The 19,332-nt window shown below is 43.4% G+C and overlaps 1 protein-coding gene across 4 annotated transcripts in view; it reads right to left on the bottom strand.

Annotated features, from left to right (window-relative positions):
- The window catches only part of GPM6B (glycoprotein M6B), a 165,804-nt gene that overhangs the window by 13,762 nt on the left and 132,710 nt on the right, over positions 1-19,332 (bottom strand). For 2 of the 4 annotated variants that reach the window (XM_053304979.1, XM_053304980.1), the window contains exons 2-4: positions 18,718-18,837; positions 3,490-3,676; positions 160-316 (exon numbers count right to left, since the gene is read on the bottom strand). In XM_053304979.1, coding sequence (XP_053160954.1) covers positions 160-316; positions 3,490-3,676; positions 18,718-18,837 — 464 coding nt within the window. The remainder of the gene's footprint in view (positions 1-159; positions 317-3,489; positions 3,677-18,717; positions 18,838-19,332) is intronic. The other 2 variants (XM_053304982.1, XM_053304981.1) reach the window with 1 other exon arrangement.

The following is a 19,332-nucleotide window of genomic DNA, read 5'->3' as shown; positions in this document are numbered from 1 at the left end:
CTCATAGTGGAAAAATGATCGTCAAACATGCAAACTGGTTCTCAAACAACGATGGTCAAACAATGCACACTGTTATCTGCCAAAAGCTTCGAAGCCTGAAAGATCTGCCAGCTTGGATTCCAAAGCATGGGGTAACCCATCCTGCTGCATCACACTCACCATTCCACTGATGCAACGGCCACAGATGGTTGTCTTGAATTCACCATGCAGCTCCTTCACGGCACTTGTTGTATAAAAGCCCTCCGCCAACAGAATAATCCCATACAAGAAAAAAAATGATGCAATGCCATAGATCACATACTGCATTAGCTTTATTCTGAGAAGGAAACAAACAGGATCATCAGCCCTGGTCATGTCACACACACGAGCCCCGTTCACACATTAGATAAAGTGGGGACACTACGCCACTTGTGTACAGCATTCCCGAGTGCTTTGACATGCCCACACTCCCCTTTCCATGCTTACAGCATGTGTCTGGGGAGAAAAATGCTGCATTTGTGGAGAAATTCTTTCCATGGGGTGCCTGCCCTACTGTTCTACACCATGAGGAGCATCTCTCTACAAGTACCACCTTTGTCACTTTACAAAGGCTATGGAGAGCAGGAGGTGGGTGGGCCTTCCAAGAATGCCTGAAAGGGGCTGGGGTCTCTTTTGTAATCAGACAAAGCAGTGACCAGCAAGAGGACAACGTGAATATCTTAGTAATAATATCAGAACGTCATAGATAGGAGGCCATGTACTAAAAGGATGGTTTTAATAAAGAACCAAAGTGCTTTGGGCTAAAATTTCATTCTTACATTGACTAATGGTATGATTCATTCTCAAAGCAAGCACAGAAATCATACTTTAAAAAAAATCTTAAAAAAATTAAAAAGCTGAATGCAGCTTAGATCTGATTAGTTTGTTAATAGCCATAGCCAACTCCTCAATGGAGTAGTGAAGCATATCACCACAACTCTTGGAACCACAAGACTTTTAACTCTCCCAAGAATCTCTACATTAGAAACTAATTTATGTTGCAATGTATGTGGAGGCATTTCTCTCATTTCCCCTCCAAAGTAATATTTTGGTACTGAGGAATTTGCATATTTCCAGTGCTCAAACTAGCACAATAATAGCTTGTTCCAAAACATATAAACAGCAAGGAGATCAGAGCAGCGCACATTGTTCTAGTTCCCCGTCCCCCAAATTCCATTTCATCCCCACAACCAGCATGTGAAATAGGTTTCTTAACTCCATACTAAGTTCAAAGACAAATCTAACTTATTAAGTGTGTGCAAAATAGAGCATGATTGACATAATGTATTCCTGTTAACTTTTAGAAGTGTCTGCAGTACGTAAACAGCAGGCCCAGTGTCAGGGGTTGGACAAGTTAAGCCCTGGCCAGGGGCCCAGAGTCATCAAAAGCTCCATAGCCAACTTTGAGTGATGGCAGCGACCGCTCCATCACTGCCTTCTGCCGGCCTCCTCATCAGAGAATGGGCTTTCTTAGAGGCCCTTGCATTGTCACAGGAGCCTCTGGACAAAGCCCATTTGCAGATGTGAGAAGCAAGAAGAAACTGCCACAGAGCAATTGGCTTGGCCAAGCAACTTGTTCTGTCTGTTCCAGGCATCTTCCCCTTCTGCAAATGGGCTTCATCAAGAGGCCCCTGTGATGATGCAGGGGTCTCTGCAGGAAGCTTCACAGAGAAGGTGCCTGGCATTCCCTGCTGCTGGGCCTTAACTGGGCAGCAGCAGTGGCCTGCAATGCTTCAAGGCAATTGCACTGCAGCCACCATCATTCCTACCAATGCAATGTGCCTTGTCTTGTCACTGCATGACTGTGATGCAAGTGCAGTAGCAGGCACATTAAATTGTTATATGGTGACCACCATTACGCACTTTGCTTCACTACCCAGGTAAGCCTCACTGAAATCCTTGTGGGGCCCATTCAATCAATGCGTGATCCAGAAATGTGTGAGCAGCCGCCATCTTTTTTAAATGCCACAATGCATCTACATGCCAGAAAAAGACAGGCACACAGTGAAAAGGGATGGCAACTGCCAGCACAGCCGCATCAAAGAGTTTCCACTGCAGCCATCACTAGGGTTTGTGGGAGCATCAAGGTACTTGGCCAAGGGCCCCTAAAACATGGAGCTAGTCCTGGTAACAGAATTCATTTGGAGAACTTGGTTCAATCTTTTATGCACTACAGTTCAAGAACAAAGTTGGCATGCTGGAATGATGGAGAAGGAGGCCAAGGAAAATGATGAAGGAATGAGGTCTCATCGGCCAATAAAAAGGGGGAGGAAAAGACTGGCTTTCCCCCCAAATATTTAAGCAGACATCAGGAAAATAAGGGAAGATAAAGGTTATCCATATCTGTCAAAGGCAGATGCAGCAATAATGTTTAAGACTGCAGAAAGTGAAGTTCCCCCTCCATGACGAGGGAGGAAAGAGCAGCAGTAGAAGATGATGGTCCATGTGATGCTGAGCATTATGCCCCCCTAATAACATAGGCTTTGGGGCTGTTGTGGACTCAGAATGCAGCCCAGGGGTTGGTCAGAGTGTGTGGTTGTGCTAGAAGCACTTCCATCTCCCCGATTGTCACGAATGGGGGAAAGTGTGGAAGTGCTGCTAGCACAACTGCACATTCCAACATCACTGGGCTGAGTGCTGAGTCTGCAGCACCCCTGGAGTACACATACAGAGAGGCATAATGCTGCACATCATGTCTATGACTGCCTAGGACAGGGTTTCTCAACGTGTAGGTCCCCAGATGTTCTTGGACTTCAACTCCCATAATCCCCTGCCCCAGTGGCCTTTGGTTGGGAATTATGGGAGTTGAAGTCCAATTACATCTGGGGACCCACACGTTGAGAATCCCTGGCCTAGGAGGACAAACCCAAACACAGGATGCCCTGCTTTACACAAGATTATTGCTTCCAGGCAGAAGACTGGGTTTGTGGACAAAAGGTTCCAAGTTACTGTGGCATGTGTGCAAAACTGCACGTGCCTCCAGACTGCCTCACTTGCAAGAGGTTAGAGAGATTCAACTTCTTATATTTAGCAGTATTGCTTTCATGAGCATCTCCCCCATGTATCTTTTTGTGGCCTGCCATCTCCTGGCAACAGCTACTCTTCTGTCTTCAGTTGCTATGGAGCTGGAGTAACGATGTTTTCTTGGACATTTATTGCTATGCTTGGGTTTGTCTTCTTTGCCTAATTAGAGAAGACATTTGAAGTGAAGGTGTATGCTGAATCCCTAATAGTGGCAGCAGGCTTGTGGCAGAGGTGTGCAAAGCTCATCCGTCCCCCTTCTCAACAAATTTCACTAATCAAATTAGGTAATTTTTGTCAACTTCCCTACACAGGCTCTCCAAATGCCCCTCCAATTTTGAAATTTGCCAGGTACTCTGTTCCTGGCATGCTGAATTTGGATGCATGCCTGTTCCCATAGGGTGCTTTGCTACAATTGTTTCAGAGCAAGAGAAGTGGCTTCATACTTACACTTCAGTTAACATGGCATGGTCAGTGGCGTTTGTCGAAAAATGCTGCTCGAGGATAGAAATAGTCCCAGCAAGAGCCACATGACCGCAGCCGCAGAACAAGGCGACCCCAGAGAAGCAGAGAATCGTTGCCACAAGGGAAGCATATGGAACTCCTCCCAGGCACTTAATGCAACATTCAAAGCAACCTAAGCAGAAAAGAAAAGAAGGGGGGGGAGCAAGTTATGAGGGCAAGATCACTTGATTTTCATGTGGTAAAGCAAGGAGAGGGGAAGACACTTTAGAACAACTAACAAAAGGACATTTACCGAGCTAATGGGCTAAACTTCCTGCTTTAGCTAGACGACTGTCCACTTTTATGCTTCCATCTCAAAGCACAAGAATGACAGCTACTCCAGATCCTATGATCTGTACAAGATCAAAGGTCGCAGATGAAGCAAGCGTATGTAGGATGCAATATAGTCTGTCGTTCCCTATAAGCCACAAAATTAACATTTCTAAATGAAATATAGGCAACAAAAGAAAAGAAAGTCTTCTAGGTAATTTTTGAGAATGGACCAAAAGATCTTTGGAGTGCCCCCTGCCTGCTGGAGGCCCCCACCACCACCACTGCAAGTTAAGCATAATCTCCACCACCACCACCACCACCACCACCACCACACACACACACACACGTGTCCGCACTTCTGACTCTGTCTCTAAAGCACCCAGCACAGGTCATAACCACACACAGTCACCCAGTGCAATACGGACCAGCAGTGAAACATACCACCCAGGACAGACAAAAGAGGATTTGGGGGCCCTGAAGTCCAGGGGTAAGAGCGCCACTGAAGTCTTCTAAACCTAAACCCATCATCACATGGCTCTTCCCAACATCTTTACAGGGTAGTGGCCAAGGGTGCAAGGAGAGCTGGTCTTGTGCTAGCAAGCATGACTTGTCCCCTTAGCTAAGCAGGGTCTGCCCTAGTTGCATATGAAAGGGAGACTAGAAGTTTGAGCACTGTAAGATCTTCCCCTCAGGGAATGGGGCCACTCTGGGAAGAGCATAAGGTTCCAAGTTCCCTCCCTGGCACCTCCAAGATAGAACTGAGAGAGATTCCTGCCTGCAACCCTGGAGAAGCCACTGCCAATCAGTGTAGACAATACTGAGCGAGATGGTCCTATGGTCTGACTCAGTATATGGCAACTTCCTATGTTCCTATAAGTTTAATAGGCTCCCTGGCTTCAGATCTCACTGCAGCCATTAACTCACTAGGTGCAGCCTCAGGCAAGCCACAGTCTTTCAGCCTCAACCCTATTCTGCAGTACAGAGATAATTATACTGCTATGCCTTAACAGGGTTGTTAAAAGGATTACTGAGAGTGTATTTTACATTCTTTGAACTTTAAAAAACACACTACATAAATTAAAAAATCATCCCATCCTCACTCTCGTGGAAATCAGATTTGGAATAACTGCATAGGAGAGAACCCGTGTGTTCAAGCTAGGAAGTCTGTCTCAAGCTGACCTTATGGATTTCTTACCAAGGGCTCATTTTATGCTTAGAAAGAGCTACCACTACTTGTATCACATGACTTGAACAAACATTTTAAAGTCAGTTGTGGAAGCTTTATCATTAGGTCTCAGAGATGCAACTAAATCAAGAGATAATCAGCTCAGAAGGGAGCTTCACATTTCTGTAAAAGAGAGGGAGAGGGAAAGCAATTCAGTTGTAGTGCCAGGCTTGCTCCTGAGGTTCAAGGGTGAAGTTCAACAAGGCAAATCGTATAGATGCAGCATCACTGATACGGCAAGCCTGCAAGGGCTTCAGGGGACCACAAAGGAATGGGTTTTTTTAAGGATAACTGTTTCACTAGAAGACACTGTAATGTCTTCTGAACTTATTTATTTGCATATTTCGTTGTGCTCATGTGTTACTATGGAAATCATGTTATTTATATCCTGTAGGGGGTGGTTTGAACTTTTTAAAAAAATGGCAACTGCTTTCATGGGCCAAATGAGCCGTGTGAGACAAGCCCTGCTCCATTGCTCTTAAATGTCCCCTCTGCCACCCCATTTGGACACTAGAAGGGAGACTCCTTTCAAAGCTGCATAGAGAACTGAGGTATGGCAGTCAGGGCCCCAGTTTCATTCCCTTCCTCTATACGCTCCTTTTTTTATACCTAAAGCACAGCAGCAATGGTTTTGAAACAATGCTTATTTAATACTGCGTTTTAAACTCTTTTGTGATAATTTTGTTAATTTTTTTATGTAAGCCATTTGATGATTTTGGTTGAAAGGAGAATAAAAACTAGTTTAAACAAGCAAGCAAGCAACACACAGAGAGAACTGTAGCCCCCACTCACCACTGCTTGTGATTGGATGCCCCACATGGCTAGTTTGGCTCTAGGTCAGCAACTGGGTGTTTATACGGGAGACCAGTTCAAATAGTTACTCAAGCCATCCTGGTTAACATTGGGCAGGTTACTGGCAAGTTACATACCACACACAGGTACATTAGCCCAGTAACACTTTGTTGTGCACAAAGTTGCACAACTGCACAAAGCAGGGCTTACTCTCATTTCACACCATTTGTGCAATTTCTGTGCTTATGCAATTTGCAAAGTTGTGCAACTTGCATGCAAGGAACATTACTGGGCTGATGTACCCATACACAGTGTGTAAGCCAGTATCTTATAGCCTAACCCTGAGGTGGCCAATCTGAAGCCACCACCATTGTGTAGAAATATGGCCAGTATTTCCAAAGGCTGTGTCATTGTGTGAACCTGGCTGTGAAATTTTTACAATTGCACAAATTGCACAACTGTGCAGTGCAACATTACAAGTTGAACATAAACACTGTGCAGTATGTAAAACAGTGCTCTGCCATATTCCAACCTTCTGCCCTGAATTTAATAGTAACTGGATAAATACACTATTGGTGCAAGTATTATTTACTTCCCAGAAAGATAAACACAAAACAAAACATATTACACACTATCATTCCACAGGTAAGATAGTTAAATTTGGCACATCCATACAGAAGTACACATTTTTAATAATTTTTAATACACATTTCATTTTTCCTATTAAAAAGGCATAGAGCTTCATGACAGCTGTTCATAATACCAAGTCTGGCAACTCGATGGAAGTCATCTTTATGTGTAGAATGCATTTTGGTGCACACCACATTGGCGTGTGAGAAGCCAGTATGTATTCAATTCTGTATAAACTCACATCTCCAAATCATTACCTCTACATTTGTGTTTTGGGATATAACATTCATAAAGTGGCCTACTATAACTAAAATGAAGCTTACCTGTCACTCTAATTCTAAACAAAAAACAACCTCCAGGTATTTACCACACGGGCATGGAAGCAATTCAATGACAACAGGCAGAAAGCTAGGAAGCCTTTCAGAATGGACAGGCTAGCAGAGTCAACAAAAGATAAACTGCTGGGCTTTTATATAACATAGCTATTAATTTCCACTCTTTGAACAGAGGAAAACCTTATTCAGAAAGTGAAACTCAAAATGGAAGAACTTCCTTTACAAAAATTTAGTGGAAAATGTTACAAAAAGAATTTGAAAGTACACTGGCCGTGTTCAGCACTATCCCAGAACAGCAGAGTAAAATGGTTTAAATATAAATTGCACAGGACAGATATACATCAATGCAGCTAGCTTTCAATGGCCATTTTGTCTAAAGCATCACTAGAACCTTTTGTGCAGTTCAGCAGAATAAAAACATTTTTTGTCCTCAGGCTTGTGAGCAGCAGTTACCATGGAAGCAGGTTAATAACAGCTCAATGATTTGCCCAGAGCTGCCGGTGAATCTGGCTACAGATTTAACACACTCACAAAAGGAGGCCAGCTAAAACAAGGACTGAAATTATTCTCTGGGGAATGAAGGCTATTAAACACAAGTGCACGCACACACACACATCACTTTTTGAAAAAGACACACAAATGAAAGCAAAAGGGGAAAACCAGCTCATAGGACACGAAGAAAAAATGAATTCTATGACCATACACAATCCAGCATGGGCAACCCATGCACAAGAAACCTGTAAAACAAATAAAAACCATAGCTAACACTCAGGGCTGCACACTGTGTACCTATCCACATGCGCACAGGCATAAGATGGTTGCCCAGTGCTATTAGTTTGATTCTAGCACTATCAAGACTGGTAATGCCAAATGCACCGGAGAAGCAGGGGATGCTTGCCCATAATTAAAGGCACAGAGCTAGAGATACAAGTATTTCTAGACTGGGGCCAAGTTTCAAAATGAATGTTGTTCTTTTAAAATGAAAGCATTAACAGGAGCATAGTGTCCAGAGTATGAGAAGTAATCACTCCACTCTATTTTGTGCTGGGTCAGACCTCACTTAGAATACTGTGTCCAATTCCACACCCCACATTTTAAGAAGGATGGTTCTGTTCCTTTGGAAGAGGTTCAGAGGATGGCAACAAAGATGGTGAAGAGTCTGGAAACTACATCCTGTGAGGAACAGTTGAAGAAGCTGGGTAGGTTTAGCCTGAAGAAGAGAAGTCTAAGGGGAATATGGCAGTCAAACATCTGAAGGGCTGTTTCATAGAAAAAGCAGAGAATCTGTCTGTTGTTCCTGAGTGTGGAACTAAAACCAATGGGTTGGAATTACAAGGAAGCATATTTAGACTTGATATTCAGAATAATGCCCTAACCGTAAGAGCTGTAGAACATCAGAACAGCCCTGCTGGATCAGGCCAAGGCCCATCCAGTCCAGCATCCAGTTTTACACAGTGGCCCACCAAATGCCTTCAAGAAGCTTACAGGCAAGAGCTGAGGGCATGCCATCTGTTCTGCTGATGCTCCCATACAACTTATATTCAGAGGCATCTTGCCTGTGAGGCTGGTCCACAGCCACCAGACTAGTCGCCTTTGATAGACCTGTCCTCTGTGAATTTGTGTAAGCCCATTTTAAAGGGCTTCAGCCGTGTAACAGTCTGCTCCATGCAGTGGGGAGCTTTCCTTTGCTGGAAGAGTACAAACAGAGGCAGGACGGCCCTCTGTCAGGGATGCTCCTGAAGCATTTTCTTGCACCAAATGGGGTGGTGGTGGTTTGCACTAGGAGACCTCCAAATTCCCTTCCACCTCGAACACTCTATGATCCTATCAGAGAACTAGCAAGATCAACATAAGTAGCTCACACAAAACATGCTGCACAGGTTTATCTCAGGGTGGCCCAAAGTACTGAGTGCCAGAGGGGAGGCACCAAATTATGTCTAGCCCCATGCATCTGGTGGGGAGGTATTCCAAAGCTCACCCTTGCAAGGTCTGAGAGTGGCACAGCCGGCAGGGAAAGCTGCTAACAGCCTCCTCTTCTTACAAGCTTTGTAAGGAGAGCCACTCCTTGCAAAGCATCCCAGGACCAGATCAGCCCTGAAGAGCGGCTCTAATGGGGGTGGTAGTGGTGGTGGTGGGATGTTTTGCCACCCTGATAGCATCCCAATAATCTGCTGCCTGAGGTGACTGCCATGCCTTACCTCTCATGAAAAGGCTAGTGTGTGATCTACCTTCCCAGTTCCCCCAGTGTGCTTAACATGGAAGGAAAGACTAACCCACACAACAGTTTTGATGCGGTAAGTCATCACAGGTTGATTCTTTGGCATGTCAATGGATCCTCTGAATGCTCAGGACTGCTGCTCAGCATCTCCTGGAAAAGCTTGAGGTATGCTCTCAAAAGGTTCCAGATCTTGCCAGAGCATTGAAAAGATCAGTCCACCATGCCCATAAAATCATTCCCCCCAGTCAAATGATAACCTACATCCTCCTACAACAGTTGAAAGACTGACTCCAAACAAATGTATGCTGCAACCGCTAAACTGTAACTTAAATGATATGAAAAAGTTCAAAATCAATCAAAGCTTTTCAACAGCAATACTTGGTTCTGAACTCATTGCACATTATAAGTGAGTTCTGAAATACTGAATGGAGCACTTTGGTTTCATAAGCTCTACAAAATGATGTAGAAATATGGAATAATTACCAGCATTACTAGAAGACAGGTAGATGCACTCCACACATTGGGGAAATGAGCTCCCTTATGGTTTAAGGCTTCATGAATTCATTGAAGCTATTCACTGCTGCACCCACTCCCAAAACATCTTGCATGCAAGGGCTTAGCAGTTGAGAGCACAGCTGCTTTAGGGCCCAACAACTGAGGCTCCCTTGAGCCAAGGGGTTTGATGAGGAACTGTCCTCAGACTTGCATGTGTCCCTAATGGGACACGGTTCCCCCATCAGGTAGAGATGCAATACTTGAACTGGAAGGCCCTACATTCATTTTAATTCAGCTCCCCAATTCTGTATCTAAAGATTCAGCCTTACTCCTCTCTCAACCCCTCAACCCCTCTTACAGAACTGTGTGGTGCTACAAACTGAAACAGTAAGAGACAACACTGAAAAAAGTAGGGCTGGGTTTTTTCTCAAGCTTGGGGGTCCCCAGATATTGTTGCCTACAATTCCCATCCTCCCCAGCCAGAGTGATGGTGGATGATGGGAGTTCTAGTCCAACAACTTCTGGGGACCCAAGATTGAGAACCCCACCTGAAGGAGGGTATGGAAGCCATCCACAACTCAGAATGCCCTGGGAATTCATTCATTATCACCATTTGCTTTCTGGCACTGACATGGAAGTACAGTGGGGAACACAACCCTGCCAGGGAAGGGAAGGGCAGCATCACATAAGCTCATACTCTGTCCAAGGTGACAAACAAGCATGAGGAATATAGACATGGAGGACTGAGTGTCTTGACTAAACATTTATGATGAACAAATCCATGGTGATTTGGAAAAGTTATAAAACAAAAATGACTCTTCTTTACCACATGTGCAGAGCTAATCTGATTGTGCGGAGACAATCAGTCTCCACCAGTGTTCCCTCTAACAGGGATTCCCAGATGTTGTTGACTACAACTCCAAGAATCCCTAGCTGCTTTTGACTGGGGATTATTGGGAGTTGTAGTCCACAACATCTGGGAATCTTTATTAGAGGGAACACTGGTCTCCACTGCAGCTTAGATGATATGAAAATGTTCAAAATCAATAAGAGATTTTTAACAAATGGTTCTGAACTCATAATACTGACAAGCACTTTTGTTCCATAAGGTCTATAAAATACAGTAGAAATGTATAACAACAACTAGCTGGGCCATGCACAGAGCATCTACACCTCTAGTTCTCCATTCGCTGTCGCTTTCTCCCCACGTCCACCAGTCAGCACCACTGTTTTCTCCCCTGCTCGCCCGCTGGCCACCGCCATTTTCTTTGCCTGCCCACCACCATCCCCCCCCCCACATGCCTGCCACCACCATTTTCTCCCTCACCCATCGACCACCCGCCACCGCCATCATTTTCTCCCGCCCACCTGCCCGCCCACCTGCCCGCAAGCCTGTCCAGCACCACCGCTTTTCTCTCCCCCTGCCGGCAGCTTGCTTGTGAACTCTCGCAAGAGATGCCACACATGGGATTAGAGACGGGTACACCTTAAGAAGTGTGTGTGTGTGTGTGTGTGTGTGTGTGTGTGTGTGTGATATAGATATAGATGTAGTAGTTGTTGTTGTTTAGGAGCTATGGAATAGGTTGTCAATATTAAATTAATAGAAGGCAGACAGGTATACTCTGTCTTCTTACAACAGAGACCACTGCAGAAAATGTTCACCTTCCTTTCAGCTGCTGCAGGGCATGGCACAATGTTTAACACCTCTGTGTAGTATCACCCCAAGTGACAGAAGATCCTCAAACCCTGGGGTCAAGAAATGTTGGCTCAGTTCACCAGCCAGACAAAAATATTTTTCTTGTAAGATGGTTCCTTGAGCTATGTTGGTACATGACTCATCAGGACTTTTTTCACTAGTTGGGCATCATTTTTTACTTGTCACAGACTAGTAGACTAGTGGATTTCCAGAGCCATCCAAATTCACCATCCAAATTCCTCCTTCCATCTGGAGAGGAGTAGCAAACTACTTGGTTGCTGTCTCATAAGAGCACAGTCAGCCCTTATGACCTAAAAAGAAACAGCTACAAATGGAACAAACTAAACTATATAATGTATCCAGTCACTCCACATCCAAATTACCAACATGTCAGCTCGTCCTCTACTATGCACACTTCACAAACCCTGCTATGCCCTCCCTTTCATTTACATATCCCCTAATTTCCCCACTCTTATTCCTTCCCTCCCTCTTCATATCTTTCCAATCCTTATCCTTATTTATTATTATTTTATTTAACATATTTTTATACCGCCCAAAACTTACATATATGGACAGTTTACAACAAAACAAAAACAGAAAAAGTAAAACATTAGTTAAAACAAAGTTTTAAAAGTTTATTGCACACTTATGTCAATTGTAGTCCAACTATCTCCTCCATTTTACCTTACAAATCTCAGCCTGGCCCCTACAACCTCCTCTAAGCCAAAGTCACAGATGTCCCCATGCCAACCTCCTACTTTTTCTGTTTGTGCTATGATAATCTTCTAGCATGGAGTTGATACTGCTGCATCCCTCTGGCTTAGGGCATGGGGAAGGTGCAGAGATCGACAAAGAGGCTACTTTGTACAACGCAGCCCTTTCCAATAAACACATTCACAAATAGGGCTTTTCCACCCACTTCCATAATGGGTAGAAATCAAACAGGATAACTCCAGTTATCTGTTCTTACTGTCCAAAAACATACATTTGTCTCTTTTAAAGCAGAGAACTGGAATAGTACTTTATATGACCCCATTCTGCCAAAACACTCCAATTATTATTGTTAATACTGCCATGCTAATGGTTTAGGTTCTGCATGAGGCTACATGGGATTCAGGCACATAAAATTCAAAGCTGGATAATGATTAGGAAGTGTGTGCATGGAGGTTTGTTTGCTTGTAAACCGGCTGAGAATAAGAGTACACTTATCTCCCACTTCCCCATATCCCACTCCACATATCTGACGTGCTTCTTGGAGCAACTGACAGAAAAGACATAAACAAACAAAAAAATTGGTCCAGAGATTTGAAAGATATAGCTTGACTAAGTAATCTGAAAAGCCGCCTTGAGCTCAAAATGATTGAGCTCAAATTATTAGAGCTAAACTTAAGGGCCAGCCCAAAGGTTAGCAAAATGTCAAGCAAATAATGATAGCGGCCAAGATCCAGACTAACAAAGCACTTGTACAATGAACAATGTCACACTAGTGCAAGAAAAATGCATGACTGTCCTAAACCATGGGGAACTTCAGAACTGCGCTCGTGCACAATTATGCAAAAAATTCCTGCAAAATATGACACCTGGTTGTACACCTGGTTGTGCTACTGAAAACATGCTGTGCTAGTGCTAAATCATAGGGATCTTTGGAACTGTAGTCCTGCAAAACGTATGAGATATGCCACAGGTTGCATATCTTGCGATAGTGCAGACATATTTGCACTAGTAAAGCAGCAATCTGGAATGCAAGCTACAGACAGTGCAACCAACAAGCACAACACGTGTGCACAAGTGAGTACTTCGCTAATCTGGATTGCAGCCAGTGTATCAAATTGGCTCTGCTCCACAGCTTCCAACTTCTTCAAAAGTTACATCCCTTCCTAAAAAGGAATAAAACCAATCTCCTCTCAAGGTCCTCTTGCTTCTTCACCTATTCCCATCAGAAAGAGCGACTGATTTAAAATGGTGGATATGAAAAGCAGCACCAAGGCATTGAGGGAGGGGAACTCAGACACCCAGAGCCACAAAATAATATAATTCAAGGTACCTATAAGCACACATGGAATTATCTGTATCCTCTGATCAGGGGCCTGGATATAATGATGACAGGGTGTGCGACTGATGCAGGACCACGGATCTCCAGGGGCTGCCCGTTATCTCCCTCTTGCCTGACTCCATTGCCACTTGCAAGAGGCACACACGGAGAACATTGCTGAGCCACTGCAGCAGCTCAAAGTAGCAAGAAGGCTGCAGCCAAGCCTGGTGATGTGGCCCCTTTAAGGCCCCGACACCCAGACCAGAGCATTCCCCTGCCCTGACACTCAGAGCAGTGGCAGGGCTTTGCCACTCAAGAGAAAGCCCTGGCCCACTGGAGTGCAGCCATCGCCGGCAAAGGGAGGTGGTGGCAGTGCTGTGAGGGCAGGGAGGCAGCAAAGGCAGAGGTGGCAGGCAGGCGGGCAGCTTCAAACCTTTCCCCAGGGCTGCCTCCAGCCTTGCTAAGCCCCTGCCCTGACCATACAGCTGAGTCCTCAATGGCCTGTGTCCTCATATGCCTCAGCTGCTTCAATGGGCAGCACTACTGAGTTTGATGATGGAGCTTGGGGCTGGGGCTATAAATACAACTTGTCTCACCAGGCACACCTTCAAGCACAGTGAGGTCCAATATGGTCCGGTTGCCTCTTTCCCCCATTAATCTACTCAGCCAGTGCCTTGTGCAGGACAGAGCTCTGCCACCTTATTCTCCATGGTTTCATCATGTTACATGTCAGGAGGCTGAAGCTCTTTGTCACTTGACATGAAGAGGCTCATTCTGACAAAGTGAGAGAACTCCTGTCTGAGGAAGAAGCAGCACACTCTCTAATAGATGCTTATGAAGACTGATCAAGCAGTCCTGTACTTTCTGCAGGGTTTTGTTGTTGGGTTGCTTCTCTGAATCAGTAATGACCTTCATCCACATCCCAGGTAGGTCAGCTCAGCACTATACTCCAGAGCAAACATGAAACATTTTTCCTGATGTCAGCTACACATGAATCAGCTAACGAGTTCTTTTCACCAATGATTTTTTTTACAAATCCAGTCTCTCTCTCTCTCTCTCTCTCTCTCTCTCTCTCTCTCTCTCTCTCTCTCACACACACACACACACACACACACACACACACACACACACACATCCCTGGAAAAGAAAGCAACAGGAATGCAAGATTCTTACACATCTGTCTATCTATCAAATTTGTAGAGCACCCCAAACTTCTGTGTCTGTGCGGTTTACAACGACATGCACTCAGTCATTACATTTTTGTTTTTGGCTGGTTTAGGTCATGAATGCCATCCTACCCAAACTTCTAGCAAAGCTGTGGAAAGCCCTTCTGCATGCACAATTCTATGACAAAACAGCAAACACTGGTATCTACAGAAGAGGTAACTTGTACAGTCCCTTCCTATCACAAGTGAGGGTTGGCCTGGTGTAGCACAGTGGTTAAGCGACTGAACTATGATTTGAGAAGTTCCTGGTTGGAATCTCACCTCTGCCATAAGATCACTAGGTGGCCTTAGGCAAGCCATTCTCACTGGCTAGTCCTCCATCCACAGTATGGAGTTCATAATACAAGTTACCTTATGAGGCTGTTGTGAGGATTACAAGATACCAGAGACAGAGTGCTTTGAACACTCAAAGCACTAAACATTATTATTGCCTCATGGTTGGCTTTAAATCAAACTTATTAGATATGTGTTCCTGTGGCAACACAAATATATAAATGAGCCCTTGCTACTTTTCTCCCCCTTTGGGATAGAAACATTTCCAGTCTTCAGTGTCAGACAACCAGTACTTCCATATTTGTTTCTTGAAGCTTCATCAGAGATATTTAGACAAAAAGACACTCCCTTTGTTAATTTTAGAAAAGGTCATTGTGTTTATGGATTCCTAAAGTGGGTGGAAATATAACTTAGGAAGAGACACACAGGTGCTGCCAAGAAAACAACATATAGAAATGTTATGAAAGATAGTCCAACATTATCACCCCAGAGATACAAGTGTGAGTGTATGCATGTGAGTCCCTGTTCCCAAGTTACATTTTCATATTCATTAGGGCACAGAGTGTCCTTCATTTTAGCGACCTTCAACACAAATCAGTAACAATCAAGAGGTCTTTTTGGCAACTCCTGTGTTGTGAGAATAACTAACCATTGCATAAGCGGAAAAAGAGAAATGAGCATGGTCTTGTAAATCCTGAGCTCTGCTTCTAATCTATTTTTAAAGTTTGTTTTGAAAGAAGATCAAGAAAAAGCAGTCTCTGTGATGGAGACAAGAGTTGCTATAAGCCTAGCAAGAAATCCATTATATAAAAAGAGATAGCTCATATTTGTGACAGAATGTTGAATCTAAAAAGAAAAGAAGAAAGGAATCTTTACAAACCAAAATCATGCCAGAGTCCTGAATTACCAACTGTGTCAAACAATTTTCAATCCAAGTCATATGTCTAAAACCACTTCAGAGTTGCCACATCTGGAATTGGATATTACTTGCCCTCTGCAACACAAAGCAGCTTCTTGAGGTCTACTCACAATAGAAGTCAATTAAATAAATTGCTTCACAGTAAATGGCTGTCACTTTGACATTTAGACCCATCTATGGAGGTACTCTAAATGATGGATTCTGTATAACCAATGGATATAATGTTTATCATTGTGGTCAATAGCCGGTCGTGTGTACATCCTGTTGCAAAAAGTCAGAACTGATAAAATCAGGATGGAACTCCTATCTCTGAACAGCAGGACAGGAGAAAGAAGGCAATAGGAAACCCAGACATCCTGTGAGGAGTGCCTGGACATCTGGTTCTTATGACTATTTGATGGGGTAATATGTACAGCTGTGTTATTTGTTTGTATTGTAGTTCTCAAATCTCAGAAAAAAATATCAACTGAACTTCACATCAAGTCCACTAACAGGTTCTTGTAGACTTTAATAGGCTCAGAGAACAGAAAGCAACTCTGATATAATTTTGTTATTTCTCTGTTTACCTTGGACCACATTTCTGGTTTGTTACAGGTTATAAAACAGAGATTCTGATCAGCAATGAAGGGCAGAGCATGTACTTCACACCTTTTACAAAGAAGTGGATTATAAAATTGATTGCTAAAGTAAGCAATAAGAAAGCCTCTGCAGCACTGCTACTGAAAGCTTAAATCCTGACCTTCAGTCCTGTTTGCTGACCCACTACAGAGTGTATAGGGATTTGGACAAGAATGAGATAGGCAACACAGATATCGTACATGATGATTTACATCCAAACTTATAAAGCACAGGTATAATGGGAGAAGCAGAGGTGCAGTGGTGTACCATACTAATTCTGCACCAATGTTTGTGTGAGACAGTGGGGCACAAATTTCAACAACCTTCCCTTTCCCTGGAAGCACTTTGTTCAACACTCAGGGACATATTTTTGGGTGGCATAGAGCAGTGGAGCTGAGTTAGTTGAACTTCTCAGAAGCATCAGTGCTTTCCCCATAGCACCAATGCTTCATTAGACTGGTGCTATGGGACTAAGTGCTTCATTAGTTTCCCATAGCACCAGTGCAATTGGAGGAAAGTACTTTTAGCAAGGAGGAGGCCTTTATCCTTTCCTAAAGAAAAGCACTTAGATCTACTATTTTTGAAAACTTTTTGATGGATGCTTTTTCCTCTGACATGCACACACCCCCTCCTATTATGACACTGAACCAATCAGAAAGCAATCAGAAAGCCCAACACTGAACCAATCAGAAAGCATGTACAATATGTGTGCTTCCCCTCCCATGCCTGCACAAATGTCTACTTCCACGCTAGCTTAAAGTAAACCAAGATCAGTTCTGATGTCTGAACCAGCAGATCTCTATTTTAGCCTACTTATTTAATTACTTCAGATAAGCTCACATCTATAACGTACTTCAAATCCTGGTTACAGATTCCAGCTTTTTTGAAGTAAGTGCACTAGAATAAACCAAGATTGAGAGATTTGGATGTCATGACCAATCTTGATTTACTTTAACCTAGAGCAGAAAATGATGCTTATGCGGGAATGGTAATGAAGAATTGTACACTCTTGAGGCTCAGAGCTATTGTGTAGGCCCCAGTGTTCCCTCTAACAGGGATTCCCAGATGTTGTTGACTACTAGCATCCCCAGTGGCAATATCCTTTGTTTGGGGATTATGGGAGCTGACAACCACAGGGCTCTGTGGGCTCCAGGAGTCGGAATCGACTTGATGGCACACTTTACCTTTACCTTAGTCAACAATATCTGGGAATCCCTGTTAGAGAGAACACTGGTAGGCCCTAGCTTTAATCAAGGCTCAGCACAGCATCTGAACCAGCCCATGATGTGAAATCATGGTTGGTGCTAACCATAGTTAAGATCCGATACCATGGTTGAAGCTTCCAGAAATATAATAGGCAAACTATAATTCAGAGCTGCTTTTGTCTGCCCATCTGCTCAGGACTTAGCTTTGTACATTCAAAAATATTCCCATACTATGGTGTATTATACTCCTGAGATAGAATAATTCCTGTTTCCATAGTGTAGCAATGGCCCTAACTATGGTTTATCAATGGTCTATAAACTCAGACATAACTGAAAAACAGTTGCCACATATTGTGGTTTGCAAACAGGCATCAATTCTGGTTTCAGATCCTGGTTTGCTGGTTCCAAGCAAACTAAAAATTTTGGGCAAGCCCAGGTTCAGGCACAAATGATGGTTTGTGTATTATGTATAAACCCAGCCAGTTTCCTTAGGAAGCAATAATGAAGCAAAACAGATCAGCTGCAAAGGATATATCTAGAAGATCAGTGGCTCACATCCTGACTAAAGCTGCCCACATGCTGCCAAACAAAGCACATGTACAGCAGTAGCATCCTCTTTTCTGCAGCATGAGGGCTAGCATGCAGGGGGGTGATTTTTGCTGATCTCCCCTTTTCCTAGAAGCACTCTATACAACACAAAAGTATGTCCCTGAGGGCTCAAGGACATATTTATGATTTCGACAAATATTTATATACCGCTTTTCAACAAAAGTCCCCAAAGCAGTTTACATAGATACGATTAAATAAAATGAAATGAAATAAAAATACAAGATTTCCGCTTTCCATTTCCAGGGGAAGGGGAGTTTGGCAAATGTTGCCTTTCCATGCATGAACTGCCTGCTTCAGAAGCAGGGAGCTATGGTTGTGTATGTGTGTTTTTTGGCTGCATGTGCACAACTTTAGTCAGGATGTCAGCCAGAGTTGTCTTGTCCTTGGGCAGTTGTAATCATTGTTTTAAACAGCATGCAAATATTAGAAAGTTGTCCTGCACTGAGATACATTCCATTCGAATGCTTTGAAACAGAGAAGAATGGTTCTTATGTGAGAATCAGTCAACTAAAAGATACATTAACAAACTATTTTAGAAACATTGCTACAGCTGGTATAAATGAGTATTACGGTGCTATCATCTTTAAATTCTCCAATTAGATATATTATACCCCAGCCCTTTATTTACCTGGAATCCCCAAAGGACTAACTTTGCCTCTCAATGCTGGCACATGATGGTACTGGTGTAGCCTTGAACTCCTGTACATCCATTGGTACCTGCCAATTTCCATTTCTGGTCTGGTGATCACTGCCAATTTTAGGTGGTAAAAAGTCAGTGTCTCCAGCAAAGTTCAATTTTATTTTAGTACTTTTATGCAATTCAGTTTTTAATATCAAAAGCAGGGTGGGGATCAGGAAAGCAGAAATCTATGCTGAGCTTTCATAAAAGAAATAGTCACACCCACACACCAATCAGAGCAGGGGAAATTAACTAGCATATTTTAGGGGCTAAAGATACCATTAAGATGTAAAACTCACGCTATATATAATATTTTACATGTTTGCATCCTCAGTGCTATCATACTAGAGTTGCTTTTTTAGAAACTGGATTTCCACCCTCTACCACACACTCCTCCCCATTTTTGCTGGCAGTCAGCCTTCTATAACAGGTAGGGTAGAAAGGGTAATGTAATCTAATTGTGGGAAACCACATTAGTGATTTTTAACTTTTTACTAAACTCAAGAAGATCATTCCCAGATGTGGAGGGGGAAGAAAAAAAATCAAAGTACAGTTTCAACTGTT

The sequence above is a fragment of the Hemicordylus capensis genome, chromosome 3 (assembly GCF_027244095.1).
Source record: "Hemicordylus capensis ecotype Gifberg chromosome 3, rHemCap1.1.pri, whole genome shotgun sequence".
In the NCBI taxonomy this organism is placed as follows: Eukaryota; Metazoa; Chordata; class Lepidosauria; order Squamata; family Cordylidae; genus Hemicordylus; species Hemicordylus capensis.
Note: the sequence above shows the minus strand (reverse complement) of the source record. Positions and strands in the feature narration are given on the sequence as shown.